At 37.3% G+C, this 14,518-nt stretch overlaps 1 protein-coding gene across 1 annotated transcript in view; it reads left to right on the top strand.

The window, feature by feature from the left end:
• LOC145991372 (transforming growth factor beta regulator 1) overlaps positions 1-14,518 on the top strand; it is a 95,545-nt gene that overhangs the window by 7,780 nt on the left and 73,247 nt on the right. The window contains exon 2 of the mRNA XM_083127365.1: positions 4,552-4,704. Coding sequence (XP_082983491.1) covers positions 4,600-4,704 — 105 coding nt within the window. The 5' untranslated portion in view covers positions 4,552-4,599. The remainder of the gene's footprint in view (positions 1-4,551; positions 4,705-14,518) is intronic.

Raw genomic sequence — 14,518 nt, 5'->3', positions numbered from 1 at the left:
AGTTGAAATATAACAATTGTATATTTCTTAATGCATTTTTAAAATTCTTGTAGTTTTAGGTTATGTTTGCTAAATATTTTGAAATGTTCTCTTGTCCAATTCTGTGGTTTTGGATACCTTGTAATATGTAACCTTGTAACCAAGTAACATGTAATACTGCTGTATTAAGGCTGAAAAACTGTTCTCGGCAGTTTAAAAACACTTTTAAATAAAATAAATAAAATAAAATTAATTTTGAATCATATTTTGTAAAATTTGTGTTTACAACGTCCCCTCACTGAGTAATCCATTGCCACTCACGTAAATTAATGTTATTATAAGTAGATGCAATTTCCTTATAACTTCTTTCAAAGTTGGAAGAGAGAAAAATAACATTCAGAAAAATTTGCACAATCCAACTAAGCAAACAAATATAACATGATTCACTGATTACGTACATTATTGCCATTCTTGAATGAGTGATTGATTGAATTGCTTTACTTTACTTCACTTTTTGTGCCACTCTCCGCTAATTTGCTAAGATGGGGATGAGTGCTGATGTGACGAAATTGATGAATGGACACTCACAAACATCTATGCTCAGGCCGGGATTTGAGCATTGTGCTTACCACTCCACCACGGGGACCGGCACTTAAAGAATGACTGAATGATTCAGAATCAACATGATAGTTAACAACGGAATCACTCTGCAGTGTGCCTCCACCGAGGATCGAAACTGAGATCCCACGAACTGTCCCTTACAAGACGACACCAAAAGCACACGCCATCAGGGAAGCTTCATACATGTTTTGTTTCAATTCCTGAACATAACATTATGCAAAACAAACTAAATGAACTTGGTGATTTATTATTTCTCTTGTAATCTATGGTTGTTTCAAGCATAAAAACACAGTTTTTTGATTTTAATATTGACAAGATCCATTGTATAACTGATTCTTCTTCTTAATTTTTTTAAACCATTGTTACAACTGTATCTTTAATCAAACTAGAAATAAATGTTTGAAGAAGGGAGCATGTGTTCTCCTGAAATGTTACAACAAAAATTGTGTTTTTATGCTTGTAACAACCGTAGGCTACAAGAGAAATAATTATACAATGCAAGCAATGCATACATACAAGAAAAATTTTGAATTATTTATTTCTTTTAATTAAATTTTCTATTCGGCAGAAGCTATTTTTAAAACGAAAAAAAAAGAGCAAAATGGTAAACTAAATAATATTAAAAAACAATACAATACAAAATAGTAGAAATTTCAGTGAAGAATGCAGGCTCGACCAGGACTCGAACCTGGGTCTCTGCTATTGCTCTACCAACTGAGCTACCAAGGCAACCCTAGTTTTGACTCATTTTATTCTCTTCCTGTTTTACCTGCATGGAATTATTTCACTGAAATTTCTACCTAGATTGATCTCCTGTATGTGCCAAAAAAAGGTAAAAAAGATCTCTGCACAAGGATAAACCACAGACCTCATGGTACCAGACTGGAAAACGATGCACTTTTGTTTGAAGCCGTGCATCTTTGCTTGCGGAGTGGTGATGTGGTGGAGATGCACATTTTGAGCCTGCAGAATGACCATTGTGGATTTGAAAGTGTGAAATGCGTTTCAAATTTAATTTCATAGTTTAGTTATTTTTAATTCTTTACATTGACAAAGGAAAAGTATTATTTCAAAATGCAACTCTTCCAATGCCAGTAACACAAAATGCAATCGATGCTTGATTTTTAAAATGTGTGTACATTCTATTTGGGACACTGTGTATTTACAAAAATCGTTTGAAGCTAGAAATTAAATAGGGAAGGGACTTGCCAGTTCACTTCAAGAAAGGCCATTCTTCCATCTCAAATTGGTGTGCCTTTCAGCACAGATCTACTGGAACTACAGGGTGAGGCAAAAGTCTTGCATCACCCTTTTAATTTGAAAACGACTTGACGAAGGGCAATGAAATTTCGGATATGGGTAATTAGGGTGGGGGCACACCAGATGGAGCTAGTGTGTATCATGGTGGCCATCTTGGAAGTACATCCACATTTGCAAATGGGAAGGGGGTCATGTAGCATATCATTTTACATGTGTGTTTTCTCAGAAATAAGAATGTGCAGTTATTTTTCCCTTACTTTATTTCGTGAGGAAATTTTCACATTTGGCATAATGTAATGGGTTGGTATTTATTTGTTCCAGGTGATCTAACATGGCTGTAACACTCCAAGAATGGGTTGAAACTGAAACAAAATTTGCAAAAGATGCCTGCTGTATATGAAGAAAAAGTTATTGAATTAAATTGATTTGTCATTTAGGCAAGAAAACAAGTAAATTTTGAACTTTCACAAATGGATGGTACAGAGGTCAATTTATTGTACAAGGTCTCAGATTCTGATTTGGAAGAGGTTTAAAATTAGAACTAGAAATTATTTATTCAGACACAGTTTACCCACAAAATCTAGTACAATTAAACAAAAATACAGTGCTACTATGTATAACATTCATAAGTATTCATTTACATTTATCCCTACTAAATATTTCAGTAATTAACACTATCAAAAAGATAAGAAAATTGACTCATTCACACACATCAGAATATTCATCTCGGATTCAAACTGCTCATTTATTTGGTTTTGATATTAATGTAAGCATGGTGAATCTAATCATGTGTACTGAGGCTCATCAAGAAGTACTTTTGTTACTTCCCTTTTAAAGCTATTGTATGTCGCACAAGAGGTAGCATCTAGTGGCAGCGCATTCTAACAATATGCAGAAGCAGCTTTGAAGGATGACAAGAAAATGGATCTTAAAAAAAAAGTCTGTCCAGATGAAGTTTCATAGTGTCGAGTCTAAATTGGAGTCTGCCGTATAAGTATGTTGGTGTTTTCGTTTGCAGAATTTTGAATATTGTGCAGGCCAGATGTAGTTTTCAGCATCGTGCCATATTCAGCCAATTAAGGTTATTTAAGTAAGGCAGTAAGTGATCCCTTTGTTTTAAACTAAGTGCACTAAGTTCTGTCTTTTTGTACAATTTTAGCATTCTTTTTTGTTAAATTAACACCGTAAACAATGTCACAGTAATCGAAGATGGGAAGAACGAGAGATTGCATAAGATGGAATTTAACATGAGTTCAAAGTAAGTGTGATGGTTTATAGAGTGACCTAAGTATACCATAGGCTTTTGAACTTTAAGATGTTACGTGGTTTTGCGAATCAAGTTTCTGATCAAATATTACGCCTAAGTTCTTAACAAAATATTACGCCTAAGTTCTTAACAATTGTGCAGTGTGGGACCCTCACATCATTAATATTAATTGATAACCCATTTAGTTGAATTTTATTTAAGGCAGCGCTAGAACGAATTACTGGAAAGCAGCACTTACCGGGGTTAATTACACGACCATTATGTTTACACCTGAAAACCTGTAATTATGAAGATCTGTTGTTCTGAAGTGCATACACGTGGAAATTATTTTAATAGGTTTCATTCACAAATTGGATTCCTTTAACATTCGACAGATTTGGTACACATACATTTTGGATTTTTACTGTAAAAAGTTAGTGTTTTTAAGCCCATATCAGAAGTTTTTGAAGTGCATTACGTTTACAGAGTTATGACTATTACAATTTTTTCCAAAGTATTACATATTTTTTCACACTACAGAACATTATTTCAGTTCTTTAACCTTTAGCGCTGTGCTGGTTTCAAACGAAAGAACCCAAATTATGTGCTTTGTGATGGCTGATTTCCAACAAAATCAGCACCATGTGTTTAATGTCATTTCTTGAAAACTATTGTTACTATTTTTAAGAAACACGTTTTTGAAAATGTCAGTTTTTTCTAGGAAAGTTATGGAATGTTATTTAAAATATAACACTGCTGATACATTTTAACATGTAATAATGAAAAATTAAAAACAAAGTTGTTTATAACATGCAGCAATTAGGAGTTCAGTGAGAGACTCAAATTATCAAAATTATGTGAAAATTAGTGTTTTTCAAATTAGATGCATTTTTTCTTTGTTTTTCAAAATTGGGAGATGGGGAGTATTTTGTCATGCTTCCCTGCAAATTTGGTGTATCCAACGGTTGACGCTAGAACTGATTTCAGGAATTCCATTTCATCAAAGGGGTACACAGCTTTTCCCATACATTTTTACTATTTTTTCCCTAAGAAATATCTGCCAATTTTCATCATGACTAGGCATGGTTGTAGGAACATACCACTGCCATATACGGCATTTTTCATTCTCTTTGATCTATGGTGGTAGCCGTAGGAGCTGCAAATATGAATTTTTGCATAACATTTTGATTTTCTTCTCTCTCTCTCTCTCTCTCTCTCTCTCTCTCTCTCTCCCCCCCCCCCCTCTGTCTGCTAAATGTTTAGTAGTTTCCTTATTGTCACTTACCATGAAATGATCTATTATGTTGTTAACTGATATGCATCCTCTGTTATTTTTCTTTATTGCTTGTTCTATTGCTATTCACATACATCAGATTTGTGTAAATATTGCTATCAAAATTGGTTCAAAATAATATAATCATTAATTCTTTTCTCTCTTTTTTCAGCATCTACTGGGCAAGTGTAGGTGTCACAATCCACCTGAAGATCATCAAATGGCCTACAGCCACTACTATGAAGTGGGCATTGATCATGCCTCAAATTCCAAATACAAAAAGAAGTACAGGAAACTGAAGAGAGTCATTAAGAATATGGTGTTTGTAAGTATTTTCATATTATATTACCCCAGGGATTTCCAAACTTTTTGCTGTTGTGGCTCCCTTTAGCTGCCATAATCTGCAAGTGCCTGCCTCCCCTCAATAAATTAATAAATACGTGGGACCATGAAAGACAAACACAAAATATCTTCATGTGCTTATTTACTGTTGGTACACACATAAGTAATGAAAAACCGTGGCCGTGTGGTCTAAAGCATGCTCCGGCTACAGGGTGCGTGCAAGTTCGAGTCTCCTGGGGGAATCGTAACAACGTTTTTCCTGAGATTTCAACCTGTGCAGGGGACTGGTGACCACCCACCACCATGAGGAAATTGGGGAGCTACGAATGAGTAAGGTAACCTGGCCATGAAAACCTACAACAACTTGGGACTCGTCATGCTGACCACGCATCTCCCCGTAACGGGTTGGATGATCTCCCACCTCAGATGAGTGAGTGAGTAGGAATAGGTGGGTGTGAGGCTGGCAGTTGGTAGGTAGGCCTGGACCCTCAATGGGCTGTTGTGCCACGGGTTAAGAAAAACTGGATAATAGATGTTTTGCAGCCATATTGCAATTTTTATTAAAGTCAGTGGCATCACACAGTTTGTCAAATCTTGTAGATATTTAGAAATTGCAAGGCCCATCTCATTCTTGATATTAACTGTTGATTAGTATTTGGACTTGATTTTTGTCATGGCTGAAAGTCCAGTTTGACACACAATATGGAAGGCCCTCTTACTTAACTATGGATACTCATCCCTGACGGAGCACTAACATTGAGGCAGTCTTTCAGATAGAATTGATTGATTGATTGATTTAGTGTTTTAAGTCCACTTTATGCACAGTAAGGCTAATCAGGACTGGACCTACAGTTTAAAGTGGAATCCAAACCACAATGAGCCTTCACCGGGTATCGAACCCAAGACCCCTTGATTACAGGGCAATGACGCAACCACTGCACTATCGGGGATGCGTCTTGCAGATGGAAACATGGTCTTCGCTGTGTTGGCTGAGGAAAGATCAATGAGCTGCTCCTCTTCTGCTGTGGTAATTGATGGAGAGTCTGTATTGAATGGACCCCTGATCCCAGTTGGCTGTGTGTCCTGGGGAAAGCACTTTTCAAAGTGGAGAGGAAGTTGTTGCAATGTCACACAAATACAAACACAAATACAAATTTGATTCCTTCATTTAATTGTAGTCCTGTTTCTTTTTACGACATGCTCAATGTTGGGAAGCAATCAGCAATGTTTTCATCTTTAGTCTTTCTGTTCCACAGCAGAAAGTTCCTTTTGAATGCTGACAACTCATGTGATAGGTGCATGATGTGGACATCATTTCCTTGTAGAGATACGTCCGAGCATTAGGTTTGTGCAAAATATCGGAAAGGTATGCCGACTTCTGGACAAAGGCACTATGAACGACGTTTTCAGCATTGGCATGGTTTTCTTCTACAAGGTACGAGTGCAGTTCCTGCCTCAGTTTAATAATGTAGGAGATGACATTCGCAGCGGACAAGCAACGTGATTTGCAATAATACAGAAGATTATATTGATATTGTTTTATTACTACATTTTAAAAGTTAGGTGTCTCCCCAGGCTGGCACACTGCACAGTTTGAATACCATTCCATTTCACTATGAACAATAGGAAAGTTTATAGATTGATTTGCTTTATTTTACTTAGCTTTTCTGCCACATGTGGCTAATCACGAAAATGAGGATGAATTGTGATAAGATGAAATCAATGAAGGGACAATCACAAACACACACGGACAGCATGGAGCACAAGCCCCACAGAGAATTATGGCTGTGAATCTAGACATCAGAGTCTGCAAAATGCAGTCCAGGGTGTATTGTGTGATTGGGAAAGATTACTTCCGGTGGAGGTGGGTTCTGCAACATTCAGTGCAATATGTCTCAGAACTTAGAATGTGGAACTATGTCAAATCCATCTGCGTAGAGTGATTGCCTGCAAATTCAGGTGGACTCTTTTTATTAAATTGACCTTGAAAAGTAGTGAATTTTACCATGTGCAATCAAGTTGCCAACTTTACATAATGCTGTGAAACTGCGTCCTGTATTCACAAGTTAAAATTTTACCAACATAACATGAAGTGTAAATAAAGCATGTTTAAAATATCAAGCCTGGTAACTTCTTTTTTCTATTTTCTGCTTTTAATCAGGTCAAAATCTTCTATGATAAATTGCAACAAAATTTTATGCACACTTTGAGCAAAGATTTATAATTTGCTCTAGCATACAGAATGTTTATTTTTTTTTGTTAGAATCAGCAGAATAAAATTTATAGGACTACCAGTTATTAGATCCCCAGCAAATCTAGTCTCAATTTTATCAGTACCTAAATATGGCATGTTTTTCTTTGCTGGGTGTAACACAACTTGCCCCTCCTTGTACAGAGGGTCTATCTCTCCAATCAATTCAATTTAGGAATGTAAAATTTTGACATTTTTGTAACACCTTAATGTTTCTGTAGGTAAAATTGACCAAAATCTGAGATATGTTGGTGGGATCAATTAGCTCACTTGATGTGGAATGACCCTATAACAATAATTAATATTTTAAATATAGTATTAAGTTATTTAAAACTTGGTGAAGTTTTATATAAATTGATTACTTACTTATGTTGTCATGAGATCCTTTCATCTATTTTGTGTAAGTTATGGAAATGTTACAATAATAATAATAATTTATTGTTACTTGCTGTTGAGCACATTAATGGCCAGATACATCACATTCAATATTTCTACAATTTATTCATTACAGATCATTATTTAAATTATCTCTTAGAGTTTATACACTCTGTAAAGAAAAAATAGCGACACCTGAATTCTCACAGTAACTTACACAGAAAACCATAGTCTCGGTCTGCTTGAAATGAAATAAAAGGAAAGGAAGAGGAGGATAGTTTCATTGCATTATCTGTAACACATGTGGTCACGAACGGCGCTAGTCAAATGTTTGTGTATCAGTAATATTCCCACCAGATGGTGACTGTTCTGTGCTTTCTCATTGTTTGTACAGTGTCAAGTGGCAGTATTGTTGTTGTGTAGCATTGTTTTTGTGTGATATTGTTGCTGTGTATGGACTCGAAACAAGTAAAATGGGTAAGAAATGTGACTTGTTGCCATCTAAGCAAGGCAAAATTCTTACTTTGCACAGCGAAGGTAAATCTCAGGGAAATCGGCGGAGTACTAAAAATCCACCATTCAACAGCAGGAAGAGTAATTCACAAGCAAAACCAGCATAACAAATCGTCACTTCAGCAACAGTGTGATAGATCGGAAAATGAAAACAACAGCACTGCAGAATCGAGGAATGAGTTCCTGCCAACTCTCTTCTGTAATTGGAAATGACCTTGGAATTGCAGTCAGCCATAGAACTGTATTGTCTCGACTGCGCGAAGTGGGTATTGGGAAGAAGAAACCGCATAAGAAACAGAAGCTGACACAATCACACAGGGCAGCTAGATGTGAGTTTGTGAGGCGATATTCAAGTTGGACTGAAGACGAGTGGAAGCACGTCATTTTCTCCGACGAAAAGAGATTTAGAATAGTGGGAAACAGTGGTGGTGTGAAATTGTGGATGCGAAAGGGCGAGGAACTTGAACTTGTTTCAGAGACGCAAAAAATCAGTGGCGGAGTGATGGTGTGGGCTTGCTTTACTGCTCAAGGCGTCGGAAGGATGAAGATAAGTGAAGGGTCAGTTGATGCACGAAAATATCTTCAAATTCTGGAACGTAAAGTTCTTACAACAGCTAGAGACTACTTTTCTGGAGAAAATATAGACTACTTTGTTTTTCAGGACGATAATGCTTCATGTCACCGAGCAAAAATCGTCAATACGTGGTTCAAGGACATGAGTATTTCGAGACACTGGTGGCCTCCAAACTCGCCTGACATGAATCCCATTGACAATTTGTGGGACATTATGAGCAGAAGACTGCGTAACAAGACATTTTCGAATAGGAGGGAACTCATGAAACAGATAATCCATGTTTGGTTCCATGAAATCGAGGTTACACTTTGCCATAACCTTGTAACCAGCATGCCTTGATGATTGGCTGCTCATTGCAAATATGCATTGTAATTTTATCAGGAATTCATGTACAAAATCATTTGAATAATAAAGTTGGTGTTTATGCCACGTGTTATCATCATATTAAACAAATAGATATGTACAATATGTACCGTCTATTGTCGAATTTTCTGACCAGCCTTGGTCCTATTTCAGGAATGGGAGATGATTAAAGTAGTTAAAAGGGATTCGAAAGTATAAAGACTTGCTGTCCTATTATGTCTCTGAAACAGTCAGCCACTCTTTGCCTAGAAACATGATCAGGACAGCAAATGTTTATACTTTTTAATCCCTTTTAACTATTCTAACCCAGTTTTGACTCTCCCACGACTCATCCCCCCCTCCCCCTGAAGTAGGGCCAAGGTCGGTTCGGAAATTCAGAGGAAAAATCAAGTCGTGTACTGTGATGTTTTATCGTTTCTAATGCATACAATATGAAACATTTCAAGAGCAAACCATCCCTTGTGAAGTATCACTAACCAAGCTGGGTCCAGTTCGAGCCCCATGTCACGATTAAAATTATCTTTTTCTTCACGAATGGCTATTGCTTCCTTGATGATGCGGTCCCAGTAGTTTGAAGTTTTGGCTATAATTTCTGTGTGGCTGAAATCTGGTATATGTTCATCGTTGATTGAATGTTCTGCTAGTCCCGACTTTTCAGGATGGAAATACTTGATGTAGCTTTGGTGTTCTTTATAGTGCTGTTCTATTGTCCTACCCAATGTATGCTTTCCTGCATTTGCAGGTAATACGGTAGACTCTCGTTGTTTTGAGTCCTAACTCATCCTTGGGGTTTGTGTAGTAGACTTCTGATCTTCGGAGGTGGTTTGTGAATGGTTTTTATGTTATGTTCTTGAGAATTCGGCTTATAATTCTGGAGAGATTTCCGATGTAAGGCAGGATGGCTATCTTCTGGTCAGTTTTGTCCAGGTTCCCTGGAGTGTCTGGATTCCCTGGCTTGTTAGTGTCCCCTGATGTGTCCGGATTTCCCGATGTGTCCAGATTTCTCGATGTGTCTGGATTCCCCGATGTATCCAGTTTCCCATTCGTCACCAGGAAACTGCATTAGCATTGCAGTTTATAATTTAGAATTACAATTTATTCATAAAAGTGCATTGAAGCTTCACAAACTATTAATACTATTTTGAACGAAATTCATGTTTGCAGGAAATCGCCAGTTAAAGTAATTCTGGCATAAAGAATTATGTTATTGATCACGCCAATTTGAGCAAATGCCTCAATTGAATGTACCATTGTTCACAATGAAAAATTAAACAATTTGCACACTTTTAATCAAAAAAATGTTTTAAAGGATATTTTTTAAAAAAATTCTCTGAAAAAACAAACTTGTGTTATCTATTCTGCTAATTGTGCACAAATGATTCACAAATAATTCACAATAGTTTGCATTAAATCCTTATTTGTAGGAAAGGGAGGATAACATAACCTGGTTAACCTAAAGCATTTGCATTATTTTATATTTGTACGAGTATATGACCTGTTTATCTGTGCATGTGCATGAAATTTTAGAATAAATAATATCGTTTGAATTAGTGTAATTCTCTGTATGCAATATGAGGCCACTAAATTTTTCACAAGTTTCTTAACGTTTACAAGTTAAGGATATTTTGTTGACCTGGGACCTGAGCAAGAAAAGAAATAATGAGCAAATTTATGATTTCTGAAATGTAGGACACTAGTCCTGGATGCTATTCTAATGGAATGGAAACTTTTTGGTTTTGCTTTTTCCTATAAAAGTTGAGCCCTCTATTCGATTCCCCCGCCTCCCGATGTTTGGTCCCAAGTTACGACCATGTGTGAAATGATGGCTCGTCACAGTATCCATTGTTCACCATTTACCCTTCTTTTTGAAAAACTTAAAAACAAACTCTGTCCTGGAAAGATTTTCAGAGTAGTCAGAAACAAAGATGTCTGGCCTCAGCCTCCAAGAGACTTGTGAGGCTGAGGCCGAGGCCATGTGAGGCCATAGGCAGAGTTGGAGTTCGGAGGCTGGAGTCCCACATGGAGTTCGGAGGCTGGCTTTGAGCTCGTAGGCTGAGGCCGGAGTCCGAGATAGAGTTCGGAGACTGACCTTGAGCTCGGAGGCTGAGGCCCTGTGAGGCTGGAGTCTAAGATGGAGTTCAGAGCCTGAGGCCGAGATGGAGTTCGGAGGCCGGGCCTCGTGAAGCCGAAGTCAAATGGACATCTCTACGATAGGCCAAAATGAATTTAAAATGTAGAGTGTAGCAGTGGCATATTGCTACAACTATTCCAAGTTGAGTTGAAAATAGGTAGTTACTTTTTCAGGGAGAAATAATAATGTACACAAATGCAGCCTACAGAATAGAGTTTCTGAAAATCAGTTCTAACATCACATCTATATGCTCGATGCACCAAATTAGCATGAAGCATGACAAAAGAACACTCTTTGATGACATGTAATCCCCATCCCCCAATTTTTTAAAAAAAGAAATCATCATTTTGGTAACTTAGAAAATTGGAGGTTTCCTGCTGGACTCCTGCTATCTCACCCCCAAAAAAGTAAAACAAGAAACCATTCTGTAGTATGTATACCTGTATACAGTCAAACAAAGCTTCATTGGCATTCTGTGAATAACAAACACAGTGAAAACAAAAACACTGGAAACCAAAAGCTAGTGCAATTACAAAAAAAGGAGAAAAAAAACAGCTGAGAAAACATGTCCCTGAAATTCACTTCAAACATCAACCCTATGGATGTACCAAATTTGCAAGGAAACAAAACAAAAGACCACTCTTCAAGGATGTAATCTCCATTTGCGAATATGAAAAAAACATGGGAAAACATACTCAGGCCCATAGTTCAAAGCTGGAACGGTAGTGATTTATCATCCTTTGTACAAAGGTTACGGGAGCGTATTATTTCATTCCAACACATGGAACCCTGGATGATTGCACCCCCTCCCCCATCCCCAACTCTATGATTTTGGAAGAGAAGGCTAATGTTTTCTTGATTATGTTCAGGAAGGCACATCTGCTTGTGCAATAAAGCTTTTCTCATCCAGACACGAACATCAGCATCTGGCAGTCAAGGTCACCGACACCCAGCTCTGCCAGATCCAGAATGACGTCACACCCATAATACACATTGCTGGGTTTACTGGCTTACTCGGAGCTGATTTTGTATCCACGTACACTATTACAAGTGCTGCAAGTCACATTTACAAAACTTGCAAGAAAAATTAGTTTTCAAGTGCAATATTTACTTAAGAAATTGTATTTGCAAGAAAACATTTTTTTTTAATTTTCATCATTGTTACATGTGAAAGTAAAACATCAACAAGGAACAGTGGTTGAAAAGTAACACAGTATTCATGTTTGTTAAAAACAATAAGGAAACACACCAACAGCTCAATAAAAACACTTTAGGAGTTCTTCCAAGCTTTTGATTCCATCTTGGAATCATCATCAGGGCTGGTCGAGAGACTACAACATGGATGCGGTTGAAGTTCCGCTGTGGCTACTTGCTGTGTCACAGCATGTCACAGAGTGAGTGGTACCAGCAGAACTTCAACCGCGTCCCTTTTTCATCTCTCGACCAGTCCTTATGAAGATTCCAAGATGGAATCAAAAGCTTGGAAGAACTCTTAAAGTGTTTTTATTGTGCTGTTTGTGTGTTTTTTATCGTTTTTAACAAATATGTTGCCGGCACCTGACATAAGAAGTTTTTTTAGTGTCACAGTATTCATGTTATGTTTGATTTTAATAACTGCATATTTTTTCTTTCAAAAGATATACATTTTAAAAATGTGTGTGGTAAAATTAGTAACAATAAATGTATTGTTTTTGATTTCAGTATGTCATACTTTCATATGTGTATAAATGAACAAAAAAACAATTGAAACTTCATCTGTTGTTTTTTAGAAACGATGTGTTATTTCCTACCAACTGGTAATTTCACTTGAAACCAACCATCTTGAAAAGGTTAAATGAGAATAATTTCTTTACATCTTAAATCTTTTATATACCAAGAAATTATAAACAATGAAATTATCTTTTGAAACTCACAAAGCATTTTTCAAATGTGTGAAGTAGCTCCATGGCTCAGGGAGTTTCACCATATCTTTTTTAAATTTGTATCCAGTATGCCATCAAAACCCTGTAGAAATTTATGTTATTTGTGTATACTTCTAAACACATTAATCAGGAAACTCTTTGCATTGGCTGACATAGGCATATATTGTATCTAAAGATATCTGTTTGGCGGTTACGCCGAGATAGGTAATTTACTCTAATAAGCTTACTTTTCATTCTTTCCATGCAAACTTTTCTTGCAATCGATTTCGCCACCTGTCTGGTGGGCGGGGTTCCTTCTTTTTCCGCTTGTGCTCGTGGCAGCGCTAGTTGACGCGGTCCTTTCACTTTCTGCAATTCTCGTGTGGGTGTAGTGCTTCCTTCTTTTACCACACATTGAGCTTTTGGCACTGTACGTGACGGTTTCCGGTTTCCTCTGCTTTCGTGGAATGGTGCTTGTTCGCATGCACAGGTGAACTTTTTTGTGAAAGCAGATGACGAGACCGGGAACCCTCGCATACTGCACCAAAACACCGATGCGTGGTACAAGAAGAAAGCACTACACCCACATGAGAAGAGCAGAAAGTGAAAGAACCACGTCAACTAGCGCCGCTACAAGCAGAAGCGGAAGAAGAAGGAACCACACCACCTGCAACAAGACAGTACACACCCTACGAAGCCACCAGACAGTTGGTGAAATCGACCGCTAGAAAAATTTATGCTGAAAAATGAAAAGTAAGCTTATCAGAGTAAATAGACATATATTGGTAAAATTGCAGATAACACAGGGCCGTATGGGTTCTGTTGTTTTTATAATTTTGGGTGTTTTACATGCATTTGAACTTGCTGATGGTGAAACTGGCATTAGTTTTCTCACATCATGCAAGATTTTTTTACAATTCACGATTTTTATATGTGGGTTGTGGTATGCACATTTCAATGCAATTGAAGTGATTGTTGCTAGATGTCACTGGTACGTTTCAAAATTATTCAACAAGTAACAAAGACGAACAAGCTTTAAATACAGGGAAGTTTTGTTTTATTTAAATTAATTAATGTGTTTCTTGCCTAAATGCTGAAAATAATACTATGTAAAACATTGATATATCATTTGAAATTAATTTTATATGTAACTCTCAAAAGTCCTAATTTGCATGGTGTGGCCGTGGCATCTCCTGGTTGTCTGAATAGCCGAGATATGTTTTGCTACATCTGCGGTGAATGTGTTCCCCGGGTACAGAGACAGAAAATTACATACTTTAAAATGAAAGTAGGAGATCAAGATAGATCTTGGGCCCCACACAAGGTATGTAGATCATGTGTGGAATCTTTACTTAACTGGAGCACGGGAAAGCGGCCATCTATGCCATTTGCAATACCTATGGTGTGGAGGGAGCCTCAGGATCACAGCAATGATTGTTACTTCTGTTCCTGTGAAATTGTAGATCGAAATATTAGAAACAAGAAGAGGATAGTGTATCCCAATATTCCCTCTGCAATGTGACCTGTGTTGCACGGTCCAGACTTGCCTGTACCGACACCTCCATCAAGTCTTGAGTGTGTAAGTGATCCTGGTTCACTTAGTGATTCGGTGGAAGGAAGTGAAATGGAAGATGACATTTATGACCCCCTCACGGATCTTGTGACCCTATACCGTTCACTCAAAGCGAA

Source organism: Lepisma saccharinum, chromosome 8 (genome assembly GCF_977018435.1).
Source record: "Lepisma saccharinum chromosome 8, izLepSacc3.1, whole genome shotgun sequence".
Classification (NCBI taxonomy): Eukaryota; Metazoa; Arthropoda; class Insecta; order Zygentoma; family Lepismatidae; genus Lepisma; species Lepisma saccharinum.
The sequence above is the reverse complement of the archived record's forward strand: the minus strand, read 5'-3'. Positions and strand labels throughout refer to the sequence as shown.